Genomic DNA, 18,266 nt, shown 5'->3' on the forward strand with positions numbered 1-18,266 from the left:
TCTGATCTCGCTTTCCGTGGTGGATGTGAGCAAAACATTTAAACAGGTGAACATTCCTATAGACAGAACACCAGGGTGTGTTCTTAAAGCTTGCACAGATAGGGCTGTGGCAGTCATGACATTTTGTCAGCCGGTGATTGTTAAGCAAATAACTGCCGGTCTCACGGTAACTGGCTGTTAATTAACATAAACACATTTAGCATCTCCTGGCTTCCACATATAATATACAAGACACTGATACAGACCTTTGGAACATCTACATTTTAAAAAGTCTAATAAATCCATGTAATATAGTCTACACCCTCACAATAAATCCATGTAATATAGTCTACACCATCACAATAAATCCATGTAATATAGTCTACACCATCACAATAAATCCATGTAATATAGTCTACACCTTCACAATAAATCCATGTAATATAGTCTACACCATCACAATAAATCCATGTAATATAGTCTACACCATCACAATAAATCCATGTAATATAGTCTACACCTTCACAATAAATCCATGTAATATAGTCTACCTACACCATCACAATAAATCCATGTAATATAGTCTACACCATCACAATAAATCCATGTAATATAGTCTACACCATCACAATAAATCCATGTAATATAGTCTACACCATCACAATAAATCCATGTAATATAGTCTACACCATCACAATAAATCCATGTAATATAGTCTACACCATCACAATAAATCCATGTAATATAGTCTACCTACACCATCACAATAAATCCATGTAATATAGCCTACACCATCACAATAAATCCATGTAATATAGTCTACACCATCACAATAAATACATGTAATATAGTCTACACCTTCACAATAAATCCATGTAATATAGTCTACACCTTTACAATAAATCCATGTAATATAGTCTACACCTTCACAATAAATCAGTTTAATATAGCCTCCACCTTCACAATAAATCCATGTAATATAGCCTCCACTTTCACAATAAATCCATGTAATATAGCCTCCACCTTCACAATAAATCCATGTAATATAGTCTCCACCTTCACAATAAATCCATGTAATATAGTCTACACCTTCACAATAAATCCATGTAATATAGCCTCCACCTTCACAATAAATCCATGTAATATAGCCTCCACCTTCACAATAAATCCATGTAATATAGTCTACACTTTCACAATAAATCCATATAATATAGCCTCCACCTTTACAATAAATCCATGTAATATAGCCTCCACCTTCACAATAAATCCATGTAATATAGCCTCTACCTTCACAATAAATCAATTTAATATAGCCTCCACCTTCACAATAAATCCATGTAATGGATCGGGCGCCACCCGACCGGGAAGGGGAGCCACCCTCGGCCGGACTCGTGGCAGTACCTCCCCCTTGACGCGCGGCTCCCGCAGCGCGCCGACACCGGCCTCGAGGTCGACCCGGAGGACGAGGTGCAGGGCGATCCGGATGGAGGCTATGGAAATCCCTCAACATTGATGGATCCAAGATGTCCCCCACCGGTACCCAGCACCTCTCCTCCGGACCGTACCCCTCCCAGTCCACAAGGTACTGCAGGCCCCTCACCCGGCGTCTTGAGTCCAGAATGGCCCGTATCGTATACGCCGGGGACCCCTCGATGTCCAGAGGGGGGGGGGGGGGACCTCCGGCACCTCACTGTCGTGCAGGGGACCAGCTACCACCGGCCTGAGGAGAGACACATGAAACGACGGGTTAATACGATAATAGGAAAGGGGGTTGTAATCGATAACACACCTCGTTTCTTCTCCTCAGGACTTTAAAGGGCCCTACACACTGCGCACCCAGCTTCCGGCAGGGCAAGCGGAGGGGCAGGTTTCGGGTCGAGAGCCAGACCCTGTCCCCCGGTACAAACACGGGGGCCTCACTGCGGTGGCGGTCAGCACTCCTCTTCTGCCGTCCACTCGCTTGTTGGAGAGATTCCTGGGACGGCCCTCCAGGTGTCCTTGGAGCGCTGTACCCATTCCTCCACCGCAGGAGCTTCGGTCTGGCTCGGATGCCATGGTGCCAGGACTGGCTGGTACCCCAACACACACTGAAAACTGGTGGTCGGTCCAGATGAGAAAGGGGTGCTTAGCTCCCTCAAGCCAGTGTCTCCACACCTTCAGAGCTCTGACCACCGCTAGCAACTCCCGGTCCCCCACATCATAGTTACGCTCCGCTGGGCTGAGCTTCCTTGAGAAGAAAGCGCAGGGGCGGAGTTTTGGTGGCGTACCCGACCGCTGTGATAGCACGGCACCCACCCAGCCTCGGAGGCGTCCACCTCCACTATGAATGCTAGAGAGGGGTCCGGATGCGCCAACACGGGTGCATCCGTGAACCGCGCATTCAACTTGTAACCGCACCGGGCCCCCCCTTCAGCAGTGAGGTAATGGGAGCCGCTATCTGGCCAAAACCCCGGGTAAACCTCCGGTAGTAGTTGGCAAAACCCAAAAACCGCAGCACCTCTTTTACCGTGGTCGGAGTCGGCCAATTACGCACTAATGCGGTCACCCTCCATCACCACCCCCGAGGTGGAAATGCGATAACCCAGGAAGGACACGGCTCGTTTAGAGAACACGCATTTCTCAGCCTTGACATATAGGTCATGCTCCAGCAGTCTACCAAGCACCTCGCGTGCCAGAGACACATGGGCGGTGTGAGTGGCCGAGTAGATCAGAATGTCATCGATATAAACAACCACTCCCTGCCCGCACAGGTCCCTGAGAATCTCGTCTACAAAGGATTGAAAAACGTCAGGAGCATTCTTTAACCCATACGGCATGACGAGGTACTCATAGTGGCCCGATGTGGTACTAAATGCGGTTTTCCACTCGTCTCCCTTCCGAATACGCACCAGACTATACGTGCTCCTGAGATCCAGTTTTGTGAAGAACTGCGCTCCGTGAAATGATTCCACCGCCGTAGCGATGAGAGGTAGAGGGTAACTATACCCCACTGTGATGGCGTTTAGACCTCTATAATCAATACACGGACGCAAACCTCCCTCCTTTTTCTTCACAAAATGAAACTTGAGGAGACGGGTGAAATGGAGGACCGAATGTACCCCTGTCCCAGCGACTCCGTGATATATGTCTCCATCGCCAACGTCTCCTCTTGGGACAATGGGTACACGTGACTCTTGGGAAGTGCAGCGTTTACCTGGAGATCTATCGTACAATCCCTTCCCGGTCGATAAGGTGGTAATTTAGTCGCTTTCACTTTACTGAAAGCGATTGTCGAATCGGCATACTGGGGGGGAATGCACACCGTGGAACCCTGGTCTGGAGTCTCCACCGACGTGGCACCGATGGAAACTCCCAAACACCTTCCAGAACACTCCTCTGACCACCCCTGGAGAACCCGCTGTCTACACTAAATTTTAGGATTGTGCCGGGCCAGCCAGGAATCCCTAGCACCACTGGAAACGCAGGCGAATCAATAATATAAAGACTGATACGCTCCCTATGATTCCCCTGCATCCCCATGTCCAGTGGAACCGTGGTCTCCCTGACCATCCCTGACCCTAATGGCCGGCTATCTAGGGAGTGCACGGGAAAGGGAGAATCTATCGGCACCAGCGGAACCCCTAACTTAAGGGCGAGTCCGTGATCCATAAGTTCCCAGCTGCGCCTGAATCGACTAGCGCCCTATGCTGGGAAGAGGGAAAAAAGACAAACATGTGGCCAACAGGGGGTTCTGGGTGAGTTTGATGCTGACTCACCTGGGGTGATCGAGAAGCGTTCCGCCTGCCATCTCTACTCCGAGACGGACCCCCCAGCACCAATCGGCCGTGTGTCCTCTCCGACCACAGTTGGTGCAGGGGAGGCCTCCTCCTCCGGTACCCCTCGGTACGGCCCCTCCCAACTCCATCGGAATGGGAGCGGAGGGGCTGGGTGGTGGAACACACAGGACCCTCTCCGAACGCCCGCGGGCAGCCAGTAGATTGTCCAATCGGATGGACATATTGATTACCTCATCCAGGGAAAGAGCGGAGTTCCGACACGCTAGCTCCCTGCGGACGTCCTCCCGGAGACTACACCTGTAGTGGTCGATAAGGGGCCTGTCGTTCCACCCAGATCCTGCTGCCAAGGTCCGGAACTCCAGCGCGTAATTCTGGGCGCTCCTCTTCTCCTGCCTGAGATGAAATAGTCGTTCTCCCGCGAGCGGCGTTCTCTGGGTAGTGCTCCTTCGCTGAGTCTGGGCCATTCCAGACTGCGTTCGCCCACTCCAGAGCATGACCCGTGAGGCAGGAGATGAAGACACTCACCCTTTCCGCTCCCGAGGGAGTGGGTCTGACGGTGGCCAGGTACAGTTCCAGTTGGAGTAAGAACCCCTGGCAACCCGCCGCCGCTCCATCATAATCCCTCGGGAGCGTCAGACGGAGAGTGCTGGAGTCGGGAGATTGGGAGTCCGGAGCCGGGGGTGCCGAAGGTGGAGAGAGGAGACCACTCCTCTCCCATCGGTCCATTCTCTCCATCACTTGATCCATCGCCGGTCCGATCCGATGGAGGACGGTGGTGTGGTGGAGAACCCGTTCCTCCATCGATGGGAGAGGGTTGGCTGCTGCTCCTGCTGACTCCATTCAATAGGATTCTGTAACGTTCTGGGTGTCGTGGGTGTGGAGTCAGACGCAGGAATGCACTCACGCAACACTGGGTGCTCAAAACCAAATGCCCCAAACACGGGGGACGAAAACAGTAAGTAGAATACACGACCAGCAACAAACACGTTCCTCTACTACATAACCGAAGGTCACAATAATCAATCCCGCACAAAGGAACAGGCGGGCCCCGGCTGTCTAATAAAGCCCAACTAATGACTCACTAACAGGTGCTAACAATAAACATACAAGGAGGGGGAGGAAAGACAATCAGTGGCAGCTAATAGGCCGGCGACGACGACCGCCGGGCGCCACCCGACCGGGAAGGGGAGCCAACCTCAGTCGGACTCGTGACAGGAATATAACTGTATATAGCTCCACATTGATCTGGTACTCCCTGTATATAGCTCCACATTGATCTGGTACTCCCTGTATATAGCTCCACATTGATCTGGTACTGGTACTCCCTGTATATAGCTCCACATTGATCTGGTACTGGTACTTCCTGTATATAGCTCCACATTGATCTGGTACTTCCTGTATATAGCTCCACATTGATCTGGTACTCCCTGTATATAGCAGCACATTGATCTGGTACTTCCTGTATATAGCTCCACATTGATCTGGTACTCCCTGTATATAGCAGCACATTGATCTGGTACTTCCTGTATATAGCTCCACATTGATCTGGTACTCCCTGTATATAGCAGCACATTGATCTGGTACTTCCTGTATATAGCTCCACATTGATCTGGTACTCCCTGTATATAGCAGCACATTGATCTGGTACTCCCTGTATATAGCTCCACATTGATCTGGTACTGGTACTTCCTGTATATAGCTCCACATTGATCTGGTACTTCCTGTATATAGCTCCACATTGATCTGGTACTCCCTGTATATAGCTCCACATTGATCTGGTACTGGTACTCCCTGTATATAGCTCCACATTGATCTGGTACTGGTACTTCCTGTATATAGCTCCACATTGATCTGGTACTTCCTGTATATAGCTCCACATTGATCTGGTACTCCTGTATATAGCAGCACATTGATCTAGTACTTCCTGTATATAGCTCCACATTGATCTGGTACTCCCTGTATATAGCTCCACATTGATCTGGTACTGGTACTCCCTGTATATAGCTCCACATTGATCTGGTACTGGTACTTCCTGTATATAGCTCCACATTGATCTGGTACTGGTACTTCCTGTATATAGCTCCACATTGATCTAGTACTTCCTGTATATAGCTCCACATTGATCTGGTACTTCCTGTATATAGCTCCATATTGATCTGGTACTGGTACTTCCTGTATATAGCTCCACATTGATCTGGTACTGGTACTTCCTGTATATAGCTCCACATTGATCTGGTACTGGTACTTCCTGTATATAGCTCCACATTGATCTGGTACTGGTACTTCCTGTATATAGCTCCACATTGATCTGGTACTGGTACTTCCTGTATATAGCTCCACATTGATCTGGTACTGGTACTTCCTGTATATAGCTCCACATTGATCTGGTACTGGTACTTCCTGTATATAGCTCCACATTGATCTGGTACTGGTACTTCCTGTATATAGCTCCACATTGATCTAGTACTTCCTGTATATAGCTCCACATTGATCTGGTACTGGTACTCCCTGTATATAGCTCCACATTGATCTGGTACTGGTACTTCCTGTATATAGCTCCACATTGATCTGGTACTGGTACTCCCTGTATATAGCTCCACATTGATCTGGTATTGGTACTTCCTGTATATAGCTCCACATTGATCTGGTACTTCCTGTATATAGCTCCACATTGATCTAGTACTTCCTGTATATAGCTCCACATTGATCTAGTACTTCCTGTATATAGCTCCACATTGATCTGGTACTGGTACTTCCTGTATATAGCTCCACATTGATCTGGTACTGGTACTTCCTGTATATAGCTCCACATTGATCTAGTACTTCCTGTATATAGCTCCACATTGATCTGGTACTGGTACTTCCTGTATATAGCTCCACATTGATCTGGTACTGGTACTTCCTGTATATAGCTCCACATTGATCTGGTACTGGTACTTCCTGTATATAGCTCCACATTGATCTGGTACTGGTACTTCCTGTATATAGCTCCACATTGATCTGGTACTGGTACTTCCTGTATATAGCTCCACATTGATCTGGTACTGGTACTTCCTGTATATAGCTCCACATTGATCTAGTACTTCCTGTATATAGCTCCACATTGATCTGGTACTGGTACTCCCTGTATATAGCTCCACATTGATCTGGTACTGGTACTTCCTGTATATAGCTCCACATTGATCTGGTACTGGTACTCCCTGTATATAGCTCCACATTGATCTGGTATTGGTACTTCCTGTATATAGCTCCACATTGATCTGGTACTTCCTGTATATAGCTCCACATTGATCTAGTACTTCCTGTATATAGCTCCACATTGATCTAGTACTTCCTGTATATAGCTCCACAGTGATCTAGTACTTCCTGTATAAAGCTCCACATTGATCTAGTACTTCCTGTATATAGCTCCACATTGATCTAGTACTTCCTGTATATAGCTCCACATTGATCTAGTACTTCCTGTATATAGCTCCACATTGATCTAGTACTTCCTGTATATAGCTCCACATTGATCTAGTACTTCCTGTATATAGCTCCACATTGATCTAGTACTTCCTGTATATAGCTCCATTCTTGTGTATTCTATTTTACTCCTAGTGTTACTATTTTATTCGTATTATTATTTGTATTCTGCCTGGTTGGGAAGGGCTCGTAATCATTTCACGGTATGTCTACACCAGTTGTATTCAGCGCATGTGACAAATATAATGTGATTTGATTTGGTTAAAAGTAGTGCACTTTGTAGGGAATGGGATGCCATTTGTTAATCAAACCCTGTCACTTTGAATCAGTAACCTAACTCGAACGGATGCTCTACGGAGCAGCTTGTTGTTCTATATTCTCTGAGTGGTACAGTAACTGCTCTACGGAGGAGCTTGTTGTTCTATATTCTCTGAGTGGTACAGTAACTGCTCTACGGAGGAGCTTGTTGTTCTATATTCTCTGAGTGGTACAGTAACTGCTCTACGGAGGAGCTTGTTGTTCTATATTCTCTGAGTGGTACAGTAACTGCTCTACGGAGGAGCTTGTTGTTCTATATTCTCTGAGTGGTACAGTAACTGCTCTACGGAGGAGCTTGTCGTTCTATATTATCTGAGTGGTACAGTAACTGCTCTACGGAGGAGCTTGTTGTTCTATATTCTCTGAGTGGTACAGTAACTGCTCTACGGAGGAGCTTGTTGTTCTATATTCTCTGAGTGGTACAGTAACTGCTAATCTACGGAGGAGCCTGTTGTTCTATATTCTCTGAGTGGTACAGTAACTGCTAATCTACGGAGGAGCCTGTTGAGTGGTACAGTAACTGTAGTGACACATATTGTCATTACTGTAAAACACTGTGGTTTTCTGATGATGGGAGTAGTTTTTTCCTCTGCACTAGACTATAATGATGCACTTCATTCTTCACTGGGACCCTGTGTGAAGACATGTTTATGGTGGTCACTCAGAGAGATACTCAGACATGTTTATGGTGGTCACTCAGAGAGATACTCAGACATGTTTATGGTGGTCACTCAGAGAGGTACTCAGAGATGTTTCTGGTGGTCACCAAGAGAGATACTCAGACATGTTTATGGTGGTCACTCGGAGAGATACTCAGACATGTTTATAGTGGTCACTCAGAGAGATACTCAGACATGTTTATGTGCCAATTATCCTGAAATGTACTATTTTGTATATATAATGAATGTCTGTCCAATCTATTTGTTGATCTAACACCCCCTCTCTCTCTCTTTCTCTCTCTCTCTTTCTCTCTCTCTAGACTTTAGATGGCCAGAACATCTATAACGCATGCTGCACGCTGCGTGTGGAGTTCTCCAAGCTGACCAGCCTGAATGTGAAATACAACAACGACAAAAGCCGAGATTTCACCCGCCTGGATCTTCCCTCTGGAGATGGACAACCTACCATGGACCCTGCCTTGACTGCCGCCTTCGGTGAGACCAACAACGCTTATTACTTAGACCAGGAACAGTTAGCATTTCAACAGTTAGCATTTCAACACTTAGCATTTCCGATAGGAAAACACATCACAGTTAGCCACAATTCAAACAGTCCCCTCCACATCCTGTCTGCCCTCTTCACTTCCTGTCATATTCACCACTTCCGGTCTGACTCCGCCACTTCCTGTCTGCCCCCTCCACTTCCTGTCTGCCCCTTCCACGTCCTCTCTGTCCCCCCTACTTCCTGTCTGCCCCCTCCACTTCCTGTCTGTCCCCTCCACTTCCGGTCTGTCCCCTCCACATCCTGTCTGTTCCCTCCACTTCCCATCTGTCCCCTCCACATCCTGTCTGTTCCCTCCACTTCTTGTCTGTCCCTTACAATAAATTCATAGAAGTAGAAGAAGAAATGGACTACTTTAAAATGGAGAAAGCCCTCAATGGATCTGACCATGCGGTCACAGAAACCAATATGGCAAAGATACAACGAAGAGCCCTCTATCGACCTCCATGGTCTGTCCCCTCCACTTCCTGCCTGTCCCCTTCACTTCCTGTCTGTCCCCTCCACTTCCTGTCTGTCCCCTCCACATCCTGTCTGTCCCCTCCACATCCTGTCTGTCCCCTCCACTTCCTGTCTGTCCCCTCCACATCCTGTCTGTCCCCTCCACATCCTGTCTGTCCCCTCCACTTCCTGCCGGTTTCTCACCTCTGGCTCATTCACAACCCACCCAATAAGTGGTCATCAACATATAAACCGCTGTAATCTGAACGTTACTTGTGCCACTGTGATGTCAGTGAATGAATGATGGTTTGAAAACTTCAGGTTGTGTTTTTTTTAATCAATTTATGTTGACTAATTCGGATAAGCTTGTCCCTTAGGTAATGTAGTGGGGTAAAATGTATCATATATGATATTATATATACCTCACATGTGACCTGCCTATTAAAATGTTTATCTGACTTCATTTAACATTATTGTAAAACCAATCAATTATTATGCGTTTAGCTGACTAAGAATGGTCATGAGATGCCAATAGCAAATAACTTATTATTTAATAACTTTATAAAATAAATGATTGCATTACAAATCAAATGTTATTTGTCACATACACGTGTTTAGCAGCTGTTATTGCGGATGTAGTGAAATGCTTGTGTTCCTAGCTCCAACAGTGCAGTAATATCTAACTAAATGCTTGTGTTCCTAGCTCCAACAGTGCAGTAGTATCTAACTAAATGCTTGTGTTCCTAGCTCCAACAGTGCAGTAATATCTAGCTAAATGCTTGTGTTTCTAGCTCCAACAGTACAGTAATATCTAACTAAATGCTTGTGTTCCTAGCTCCAACAGTAATATCTAACTAAATGCTTGTGTTCCTAGCTCCAACAGTAATATCTAACTAAATGCTTGTGTTTCTAGCTCCAACAGTGCAGTAATATCTAACTAAATGCTTGTGTTCCTAGCTCCAACAGTACAGTAATATCTAACTAAATGCTTGTGTTCCTAGCTCCAACAGTAATATCTAACTAAATGCTTGTGTTCCTAGCTCCAACAGTGCAGTAGTATCTAACTAAATGCCTGTGTTTCTAGCTCCAACAGTGCAGTAATATCTAACTAAATGCTTGTGTTTCTAGCTCCAACAGTACAGTAATATCTAGCTATATGCTTGTGTTTCTAGCTCCAACAGTGCAGTAGTATCTAACTAAATGCTTGTGTTCCTAGCTCCAACAGTGCAGTAATATCTAACTAAATGCTTGTGTTTCTAGCTCCAACAGTGCAGTAATATCTAACTAAATGCTTGTGTTTCTAGCTCCAACAGTGCAGTAATATCTAACTAAATGCTTGTGTTCCTAGCTCCAACAGTGCAGTAATATCTCACTAAATGCTTGTGTTTCTAGCTCCAACAGTGCAGTAATATCTAACTAAACGCTTGTGTTTCTAGCTCCAAGAGTACAGTAATATCTAACTAAATGCTTGTGTTTCTAGCTCCAACAGTGCAGTAATATCTAACAAGTAATATCCAACAATTTCACAACAATTTACACCAATACACACAAATCTAAAGTAATGGAATTAAGAAAATATAAATATAAGAGTGAGCAATGTCAGAGCGGCATAGACTTAGATACAATAGAATAGTGTAAAATAGTATAAAATACAGTATATACATATGAGTAATGCAAAATACGTCAACATTATTAACCTGTACAGGACCGACATGAGGTTGTAAGTAACAAGAACATTTCCCAGGACATAGAAATGTCTGATATGGGATTACATTCTTGTTAATCTAACTGCACTGTCCAATTTACAGTAACTATTACAGTGAAATAATACCATGCTATTGTTTGAGGAGAGTGAGCAGTTGTGAACTTGAAAATGTATTAATAAACCAATTAGGCACGGGGTGGCAGGTAGCCTAGTGGTTAGAGTGTAGAGGTGGCAGGTAGCCTAGTGGTTAGAGTGTAGAGGCGGCAGGTAGCCTAGTGGTTAGAGTGTAGAGGCGGCAGGTAGCCTAGTGGTTAGAGTGTAAAGGCAGCAGGTAGTCTAGTGGTTAGAGTGTAGAGGCAGCAGGTAGTCTAGTGGTTAGAGTGTAGAGGAGGCAGGTAGCCTAGTGGTTAGAGTGTAGAGGAGGCAGGTAGTCTAGTGGTTAGAGTGTAGGGGTGGCAGGTAGCCTAGTGGTTAGAGTGTAGAGGCGGCAGGTAGCCTAGTGGTTAGAGTGTAGAGGCAGCAGGTAGTCTAGTGGTTAGAGTGTAGAGGAGGCAGGGTAGCCTAGTGGTTAGAGTGTAGAGGTGGCAGGTAGTCTAGTGGTTAGAGTGTTGAGGAGGCAGGTAGCCTAGTGGTTAGAGTGTAGAGGAGGCAGGTAGTCTAGTGGTTAGAGTGTAGAGGAGGCAGGTAGCCTAGTGGTTAGAGTGTAGAGGAGGCAGGTAGTCTAGTGGTTAGAGTGTAGAAGAGGCAGGTAGCCTAGTGGTTAGAGTGTAGAGGCGGCAGGGTAGCCTAGTGGTTAGAGTGTAGAAGAGGCAGGTAGCCTAGTGGTTAGAGTGTAGAGGAGGCAGGTAGCCTAGTGTTTAGAGTGTAGAGGAGGCAGGTAGCCTAGTGGTTAGAGTGTAGAAGAGGCAGGTAGCCTAGTGGTTAGAGTGTAGAGGAGGCAGGTAGCCTAGTGGTTAGAGTGTAGAGGCAGCAGGTAGCCTAGTGGTTAGAGTGTAGAAGAGGCAGGTAGCCTAGTGGTTAGAGTGTAGAGGTGGCAGGTAGCCTAGTGGTTAGAGTGTAGAAGAGGCAGGTAGCCTAGTGGTTAGAGTGTAGAAGAGGCAGGTAGCCTAGTGGTTAGAGTGTAGAGGAGGCAGGTAGCCTAGTGGTTAGAGTGTAGAGGCAGCAGGTAGTCTAGTGGTTAGAGTGTAGAGGAGGCAGGTAGTCTAGTGGTTAGAGTGTAGAGGAGGCAGGTAGCCTAGTGGTTAGAGTGTAGAGGCAGCAGGTAGTCTAGTGGTTAGAGTGTAGAGGAGGCAGGTAGCCTAGTGGTTAGAGTGTAGAGGCAGGTAGCCTAGTGGTTAGAGTGTAGAGGCAGCAGGTAGTCTAGTGGTTAGAGTGTAGAGGAGGCAGGTAGCCTAGTGGTTAGAGTGTAGAGGAGGCAGGTAGACTAGTGGTTAGAGTGTAGAGGCAGCAGGTAGTCTAGTGGTTAGAGTGTAGAGGAGGCAGGTAGCCTAGTGGTTAGAGTGTAGAGGAGGCAGGTAGCCTAGTGGTTAGAGTGTAGAGGAGGCAGGTAGCCTAGTGTTTAGAGTGTAGAGGAGGCAGGTAGCCTAGTGGTTAGAGTGTAGAGGAGGCAGGTAGCCTAGTGGTTAGAGTGTAGAGGCGGCAGGTAGCCTAGTGGTTAGAGTGTAGAGGAGGCAGGTAGCCTATTGGTCAGAGTGTAGAGGAGGCAGGGTAGCCTAGTGGTTAGAGTGTAGAGGCGGCAGGTAGCGTAGTGGTTAGAGTGTAGAGGCGGCAGGTAGCCTAGTGGTTAGAGTGTAGAGGCGGCAGGTAGCCTAGTGGTTAGAGTGTTGGGCCAGTAACTGAAAGGTTGCTAGATTGAATCCCACGAGCTGACAAGTTAAAAATCATCTTGATACAACATTTTGATCAGAAATAAATCTGTCCAAAACTTTGCACAAACTCTGCTGCCATCTAGTGACTAAATTCCGCCTAACTTGGAATAGTACTTTATGGCTTTTCTCTTGCATTTCAAAGACGATGGGGGGGGGTAGGTTTTAATAGTCACAGTGGGTACAACATCTCCTATACACTTCCTGATGAACTCAGTCACCATATCCGTGTATTCGTCGATGTTATTCTCAGAGGCAACCCGGAACACATCCCAGTCTGCGTGATCAAAACAAACTTGAAGCGTGGATTCCGATTGGTCGGACCAACGTTAAATAGTCCTTAGCACGGGTACTTCCTGTTTGAGTTTCTGCCTATAGGAAGGGAGGAGCAAAATGGAGTCCTGATCTGATTTGTCGAAGGGAGGGCGGGGGAGGGCCTTGTAGGCATCCCAGTCAATGTGTTGATAGAACTTCGGTAGGGTTTTCTTCAAATTTGCTTTGTTAAAATCCCCAGCTACAATAAATGTGGCCTCAGGATATATGGCTTCCAGTTTGCATAAAGTCCAGTGAGGGTCTTTGAGGGCCCTCTTGGTATCGGCTTGAGGAGGAATATACACGGCAGTGACTATAACCGAAGAGAATTCTCTTGGGAGGTAATATTTCCTCCAGATCAGAGGCAGGTCTGCATTTGATTGTGAGGTATTCTAGGTCGGGTGAACAAAAGGATTTGAGTTCCTGTACGTTATCACAATCACACCATGAAGAGTTCATCATGAAATTTACACACCTACCCTTCTTCTTCCGGAGAGACATTTATTCCTGTCTGCGCAATGAACTGAGAACCAAACTGGCTGTACGGACTCAGACAGTATATTCCGGGAGAGCCGTGTTTCCGTGAAACAGAGTATGTTACAGTCCCTGATGTCTCTCTGGAAGGAAATCCTCGCCCTGAGCTCATCAATTTTATTATCCAGAGACTGAACATTAGCGAGTTACTGTGCATACTTGGAAGCGGTGGGTGGTGTGCGCGTGCCTCATGAGTCAGACTAGAAGTCCACTCTGAATTTCTGTGCTAATAATGTAACAGCTATTGCCTAGGAGCTAGAAGCACGGCTGTCCTATCTGTCGGCGCTATCTTGGTGATTTTCCCATATCCGTTCTCATACTCATTATGTCAGACTACTTGTCACACCCGTAAACATCTCTAGCAGTAGTCAATCTGCTTATGCTGAAAAACCTTGTTAGTGCATAACGTCAAATTAACTTTTGAATTTTCGGTATTTTTTGGCTCCAGACAAAAGCTAATATTTCATTTAAAAATATTTTTTGGTTTTGTGAATAGGAGTGTGGTTAAAACTGCACTAAATAGCAAACAGGTTGAACCCTTATCACACCTAGCTAGCTCTCTGCTGTCACGAAACTGGTTGGTTCTGTAGTGTAACAAGAGAAGAGACTCTGTGTCCCAAATTGCACCGTATGCCCAATATAGTGCACTATTTAGGGAATAGGGTCCCATTTGGGAGGAAGGAATGCTTGTAGGGATTGAGCTTGAACATTCCTCTTCTTTAATGAACTGTAAACCTTCCAACATTTAATTTCCTGTATTGGCAGCCCCAACAACAACCCCCCCCCCCACCCCCCACAATGAGGAAATTGAAAAGCGGTGTCCCCTTTTGGGATTGCTTTGTGAGCAACGTGTACCATATGGAATAGTCTACTGTTTGTAGGGGCCTTGAATTAAAAAATTGGACAAGGGTCCAATTCACACACTTAACAAGACAACATCCCCGGGTATCCCTACTGCCTCTGATCTGGAGGACTCACTAAACAGAGAACATCCCTGGTCATCCCTACTGCCTCTGATCTGGTGGACTCACTAAACAGGGAACATCCCTGGTCATCCCTACTGCCTCTGATCTGGAGGACTCACTAAACAGAGAACATCCCTGGTCATCCCTACTGCCTCTGATCTGGAAGACTCACTAAACAGAGAACATCCCTGGTCATCCCTACTGCCTCTGATCTGGTGGACTCACTAAACAGAGAACATCCCTGGTCATCCCTACTGCCTCTGATCTGGAAGACTCACTAAACAGAGAACATCCCTGGTCATCCCTACTGCCTCTGATCTGGAAGACTCACTAAACAGAGAACATCCCTGATCATCCCTACTGCCTCTGATCTGGAAGACTCACTAAACAGAGAACATCCCTGGTCATCCCTACTGCCTCTGATCTGGAGGACTCACTAAACAGAGAACATCCCTGGTCACCCCTACTGCCTCTGATCTGAAAGACTCGCTAAACAGAGAACATCCCTGGTCCTCCCTACTGCCTCTGATCTGGAAGACTCACTAAACAGAGAACATCCCTGGTCATCCCTACTGCCTCTGATCTGGAGGACTCACTAATCAGAGAACATCCTTGGTCATCCCTACTGCCTCTGATCTGGAGGACTCACTAAACAGAGAACATCCCTGGTCATCCCTACTGCCTCTGATCTGGAGGACTCACTAAACAGAGAACATCCCTGGTCATTCCTACTGCCTCTGATCTGGAGGACTCACTAAACAGAGAACATCCTTGGTAATCCCTACTGCCTCTGATCTGGAGGACTCACTAAACAGAGAACATCCCTGATCATCCCTACTGCCTCTGATCTGGAGGACTTACTAAACAGAGAACATCCCTGGTCATCCTTACTGCCTCTGATCTGGAGGACTCACTAAAAAGAGACAACATCCCTGGTCATCCCTGCTGCCTCTGATCTGGAGGACTCACTAAACAGAGAACATCCCTGATCATCCCTGCTGCCTCTGATCTGGAGGACCCACTAAACACACGTGTCATTTGTAAATGATGTTGTGTTGGAGTCTGTCCCTGGTTATCTGTACATTGGTGCCATCTGGTTTTCTTAATTAATATAAGGAATTTGAAATTATTTATATTTTCGACTGTTACTTTTGATACTTCAGTATATTTAAAACACAATACTTTTAGACTTTTACTCAAGTAGTATTTTACTGGGTGACTTTCACTTTTGATTGAGTTATTTTCTATTAAGGTATCTTTACTTTTAGTCAAGTATGACCGTTGGATACTTTTCCCACCAATGCTGCTTTGTCGAGCCTTTGGGATCTTGTGACAACTGCTGAGGTAAAAAGGGCTTTATATTTTATACATTTGATTTATTGTGTTTCCAGGTGCTCCGGGTATCATCTCTTCGCCTTACGCTGGGGCAGCAGGTTTTGGCCCCGCTATTGGGTTCCCCCAAGCAGGTAGGTACCACCACACTATCACCCTCCTCCAGCCCCATACCCCCTATATAGATAGGTACCACCCCACTATCACCCTCCTCCTGCCCCATACCCCCTATATAGGTAGGTATCACCCTCCTCCTGCCCCATACCCCCTATATAGGTAGGTATCACCCTCCTCCTGCCCCATACCCCCTATATAGATAGGTATCACCCTCCTCCTGCCCTATACCCCCTATATAGCTAGGTATCACCCTCCTCCTGCCATATACCCCCTATATAGCTAGGTATCACCCTCCTCCAGCCCCATACCCCCTATATAGGTAGGTACCACCCCACTATCACTCTCCTCCAGCCCCATACCCCCTATATAGGTAGGTACCACCCCACTATCACCCTCCTCCAGCCCCATACCCCCTATATAGGTAGGTATCACCCCACTATCACCCTCTTCCTGCCCCATACCCCCTATATAGGTAGTTACCACCCCACCATCACCCTCCTCCAGCACCATACCCCCTATATAGGTAGGTATCACCCTCCTCCTGCCCCATACCCCCTATATAGGTAGGTACCACCCCACTATCACTCTCCTCCAGCCCCATTGACTTGACTGGGGCATCATCCTCAGACCACGGCAGCCCCATTGACTTGACTGGGGAATCATCCTCAGACCACGGCAGCCCCATTGACTTGACTGGGGAATCATCTTCAGCCCCATTGACTTGACTGGGGAATCATCTTCAGCCCCATTGACTTGACTGGGGAATCATCTTCAGCCCCATTGACTTGACTGGGGAATCATCTTCAGCCCCATTGACTTGACTGGGGAATCATCTTCAGCCCCATTGACTTGACTGGGGAATCATCTTCAGCCCTATTGACTTGACTGGGGAATCATCTTCAGCCCTATTGACTTGACTGGGGAATCATCTTCAGCCCCATTGACTTGACTGGGGAATCATCTTCAGCCCCATTGACTTGACTGGGGAATCATCTTCAGCCCCATTGACTTGACTGGGGAATCATCTTCAGCCCCATTGACTTGACTGGGGAATCATGTTCTAGTGTTTCTATTTTTATAAGTACATAATCTCAACCATCATCATCATCATCTTTCTCCCACTCTCCGACTGCGTCCCAAATGTACTATATAGTGAATAGGGTGCCATTTGGGACACCCCCCTCACCTCCCCTCCCCTCACCTCCCCTCTCCTACCGTCTCTCCTCCCCCCTCACCTCTCCTCCCCTCTCCTACCGTCTCTCCTCCCCCCCCTCTCCTACCGTCTCTTCTCCCCCCTCACCTCCCCTCTCCTACCGTCTCTTCCTCCCCTCCCCTCTCCTACTGTCTCTCCTCCCTCCTTATACTGATCCTGGGCCCTCCTCTCGCCTCTCCTAACGTCTCTCCTCCCCCCTCCCCTCCCCTCACCTCCCCTCTCCTACCGTCTCTTCTCCCCCTCCCCTCCCCTCTCCTACTGTCTCTCCTCCCTCCTCATACTGATCCTGGGCCCTCCCCTCCTCTCTCCTAACGTCTCTCCTCCCCCTCCCCTCTCCTACCGTCTCTCCTCTCCTCATACTGACCCTGGGCCCTCCTCCCTCCTCTAGTAGGCCCGCCCTTTGACCTGCTATCGTACGTGCCCCCAGGTCTGTCCATGCACACGATGACCGGCGCTCTGGGACCCCTCGCCATGCCCGGCTCACGGATGACCCTACACGGCATGGCCCCGATCGCTGTTCACGCCGTTCTCCTTGTCTCCAACCTCAACCCTGATGTAAGTGACCCCCCACCTGTTACCCCCTCAACTCCTCTTTATTGTTTGTGCTCTTGCCAACGCCATTGCTCAATGGCAAGCTAAACATTTGGCATTACAAGGAATGTTGACTTGATAGAACCAACAGATCTGGGACCAGGCTACCCCTGCAAAACTCTCAGAACATGCCACACACCAAGCCGCCCAAAACAGACATAAAACACCATACTTTCCAGATAACTAAATGTTACTGACCTGGTGAGAAGGGACACTTTCCAGATAACTAAATGTTACTGACCTGGTGAGAAGGGACACTTTCCAGATAACTAAATGTTACTGACCTGGTGAGAAGGGACACTTTCCAGATAACTAAATGTTACTGACCTGGTGAGAAGGGACACTTTCCAGATAACTAAATGTTACTGACCTGGTGAGAAGGGACACTTTCCAGATAACTAAATGTTACTGACCTGGTGAGAAGGGACACTTTCC

The 18,266-nt window shown here is 47.1% G+C and overlaps 1 protein-coding gene across 6 annotated transcripts in view; it reads left to right on the forward strand.

Moving 5' to 3' along the window:
- The window catches only part of LOC139422651 (polypyrimidine tract-binding protein 3-like), a 104,536-nt gene that overhangs the window by 68,357 nt on the left and 17,913 nt on the right, over positions 1–18,266 (forward strand). For 4 of the 6 annotated variants that reach the window (XM_071173812.1, XM_071173809.1, XM_071173810.1 and 1 more), the window contains 3 exons: positions 8,518–8,692; positions 15,970–16,044; positions 17,629–17,795. In XM_071173812.1, coding sequence (XP_071029913.1) covers positions 8,518–8,692; positions 15,970–16,044; positions 17,629–17,795 — 417 coding nt within the window. The remainder of the gene's footprint in view (positions 1–8,517; positions 8,693–15,969; positions 16,045–17,628; positions 17,796–18,266) is intronic. The other 2 variants (XM_071173811.1, XM_071173813.1) reach the window with 2 other exon arrangements.

Source organism: Oncorhynchus clarkii, chromosome 12, assembly GCF_045791955.1.
Source record: "Oncorhynchus clarkii lewisi isolate Uvic-CL-2024 chromosome 12, UVic_Ocla_1.0, whole genome shotgun sequence".
Lineage (NCBI taxonomy): Eukaryota > Metazoa > Chordata > Actinopteri > Salmoniformes > Salmonidae > Oncorhynchus > Oncorhynchus clarkii.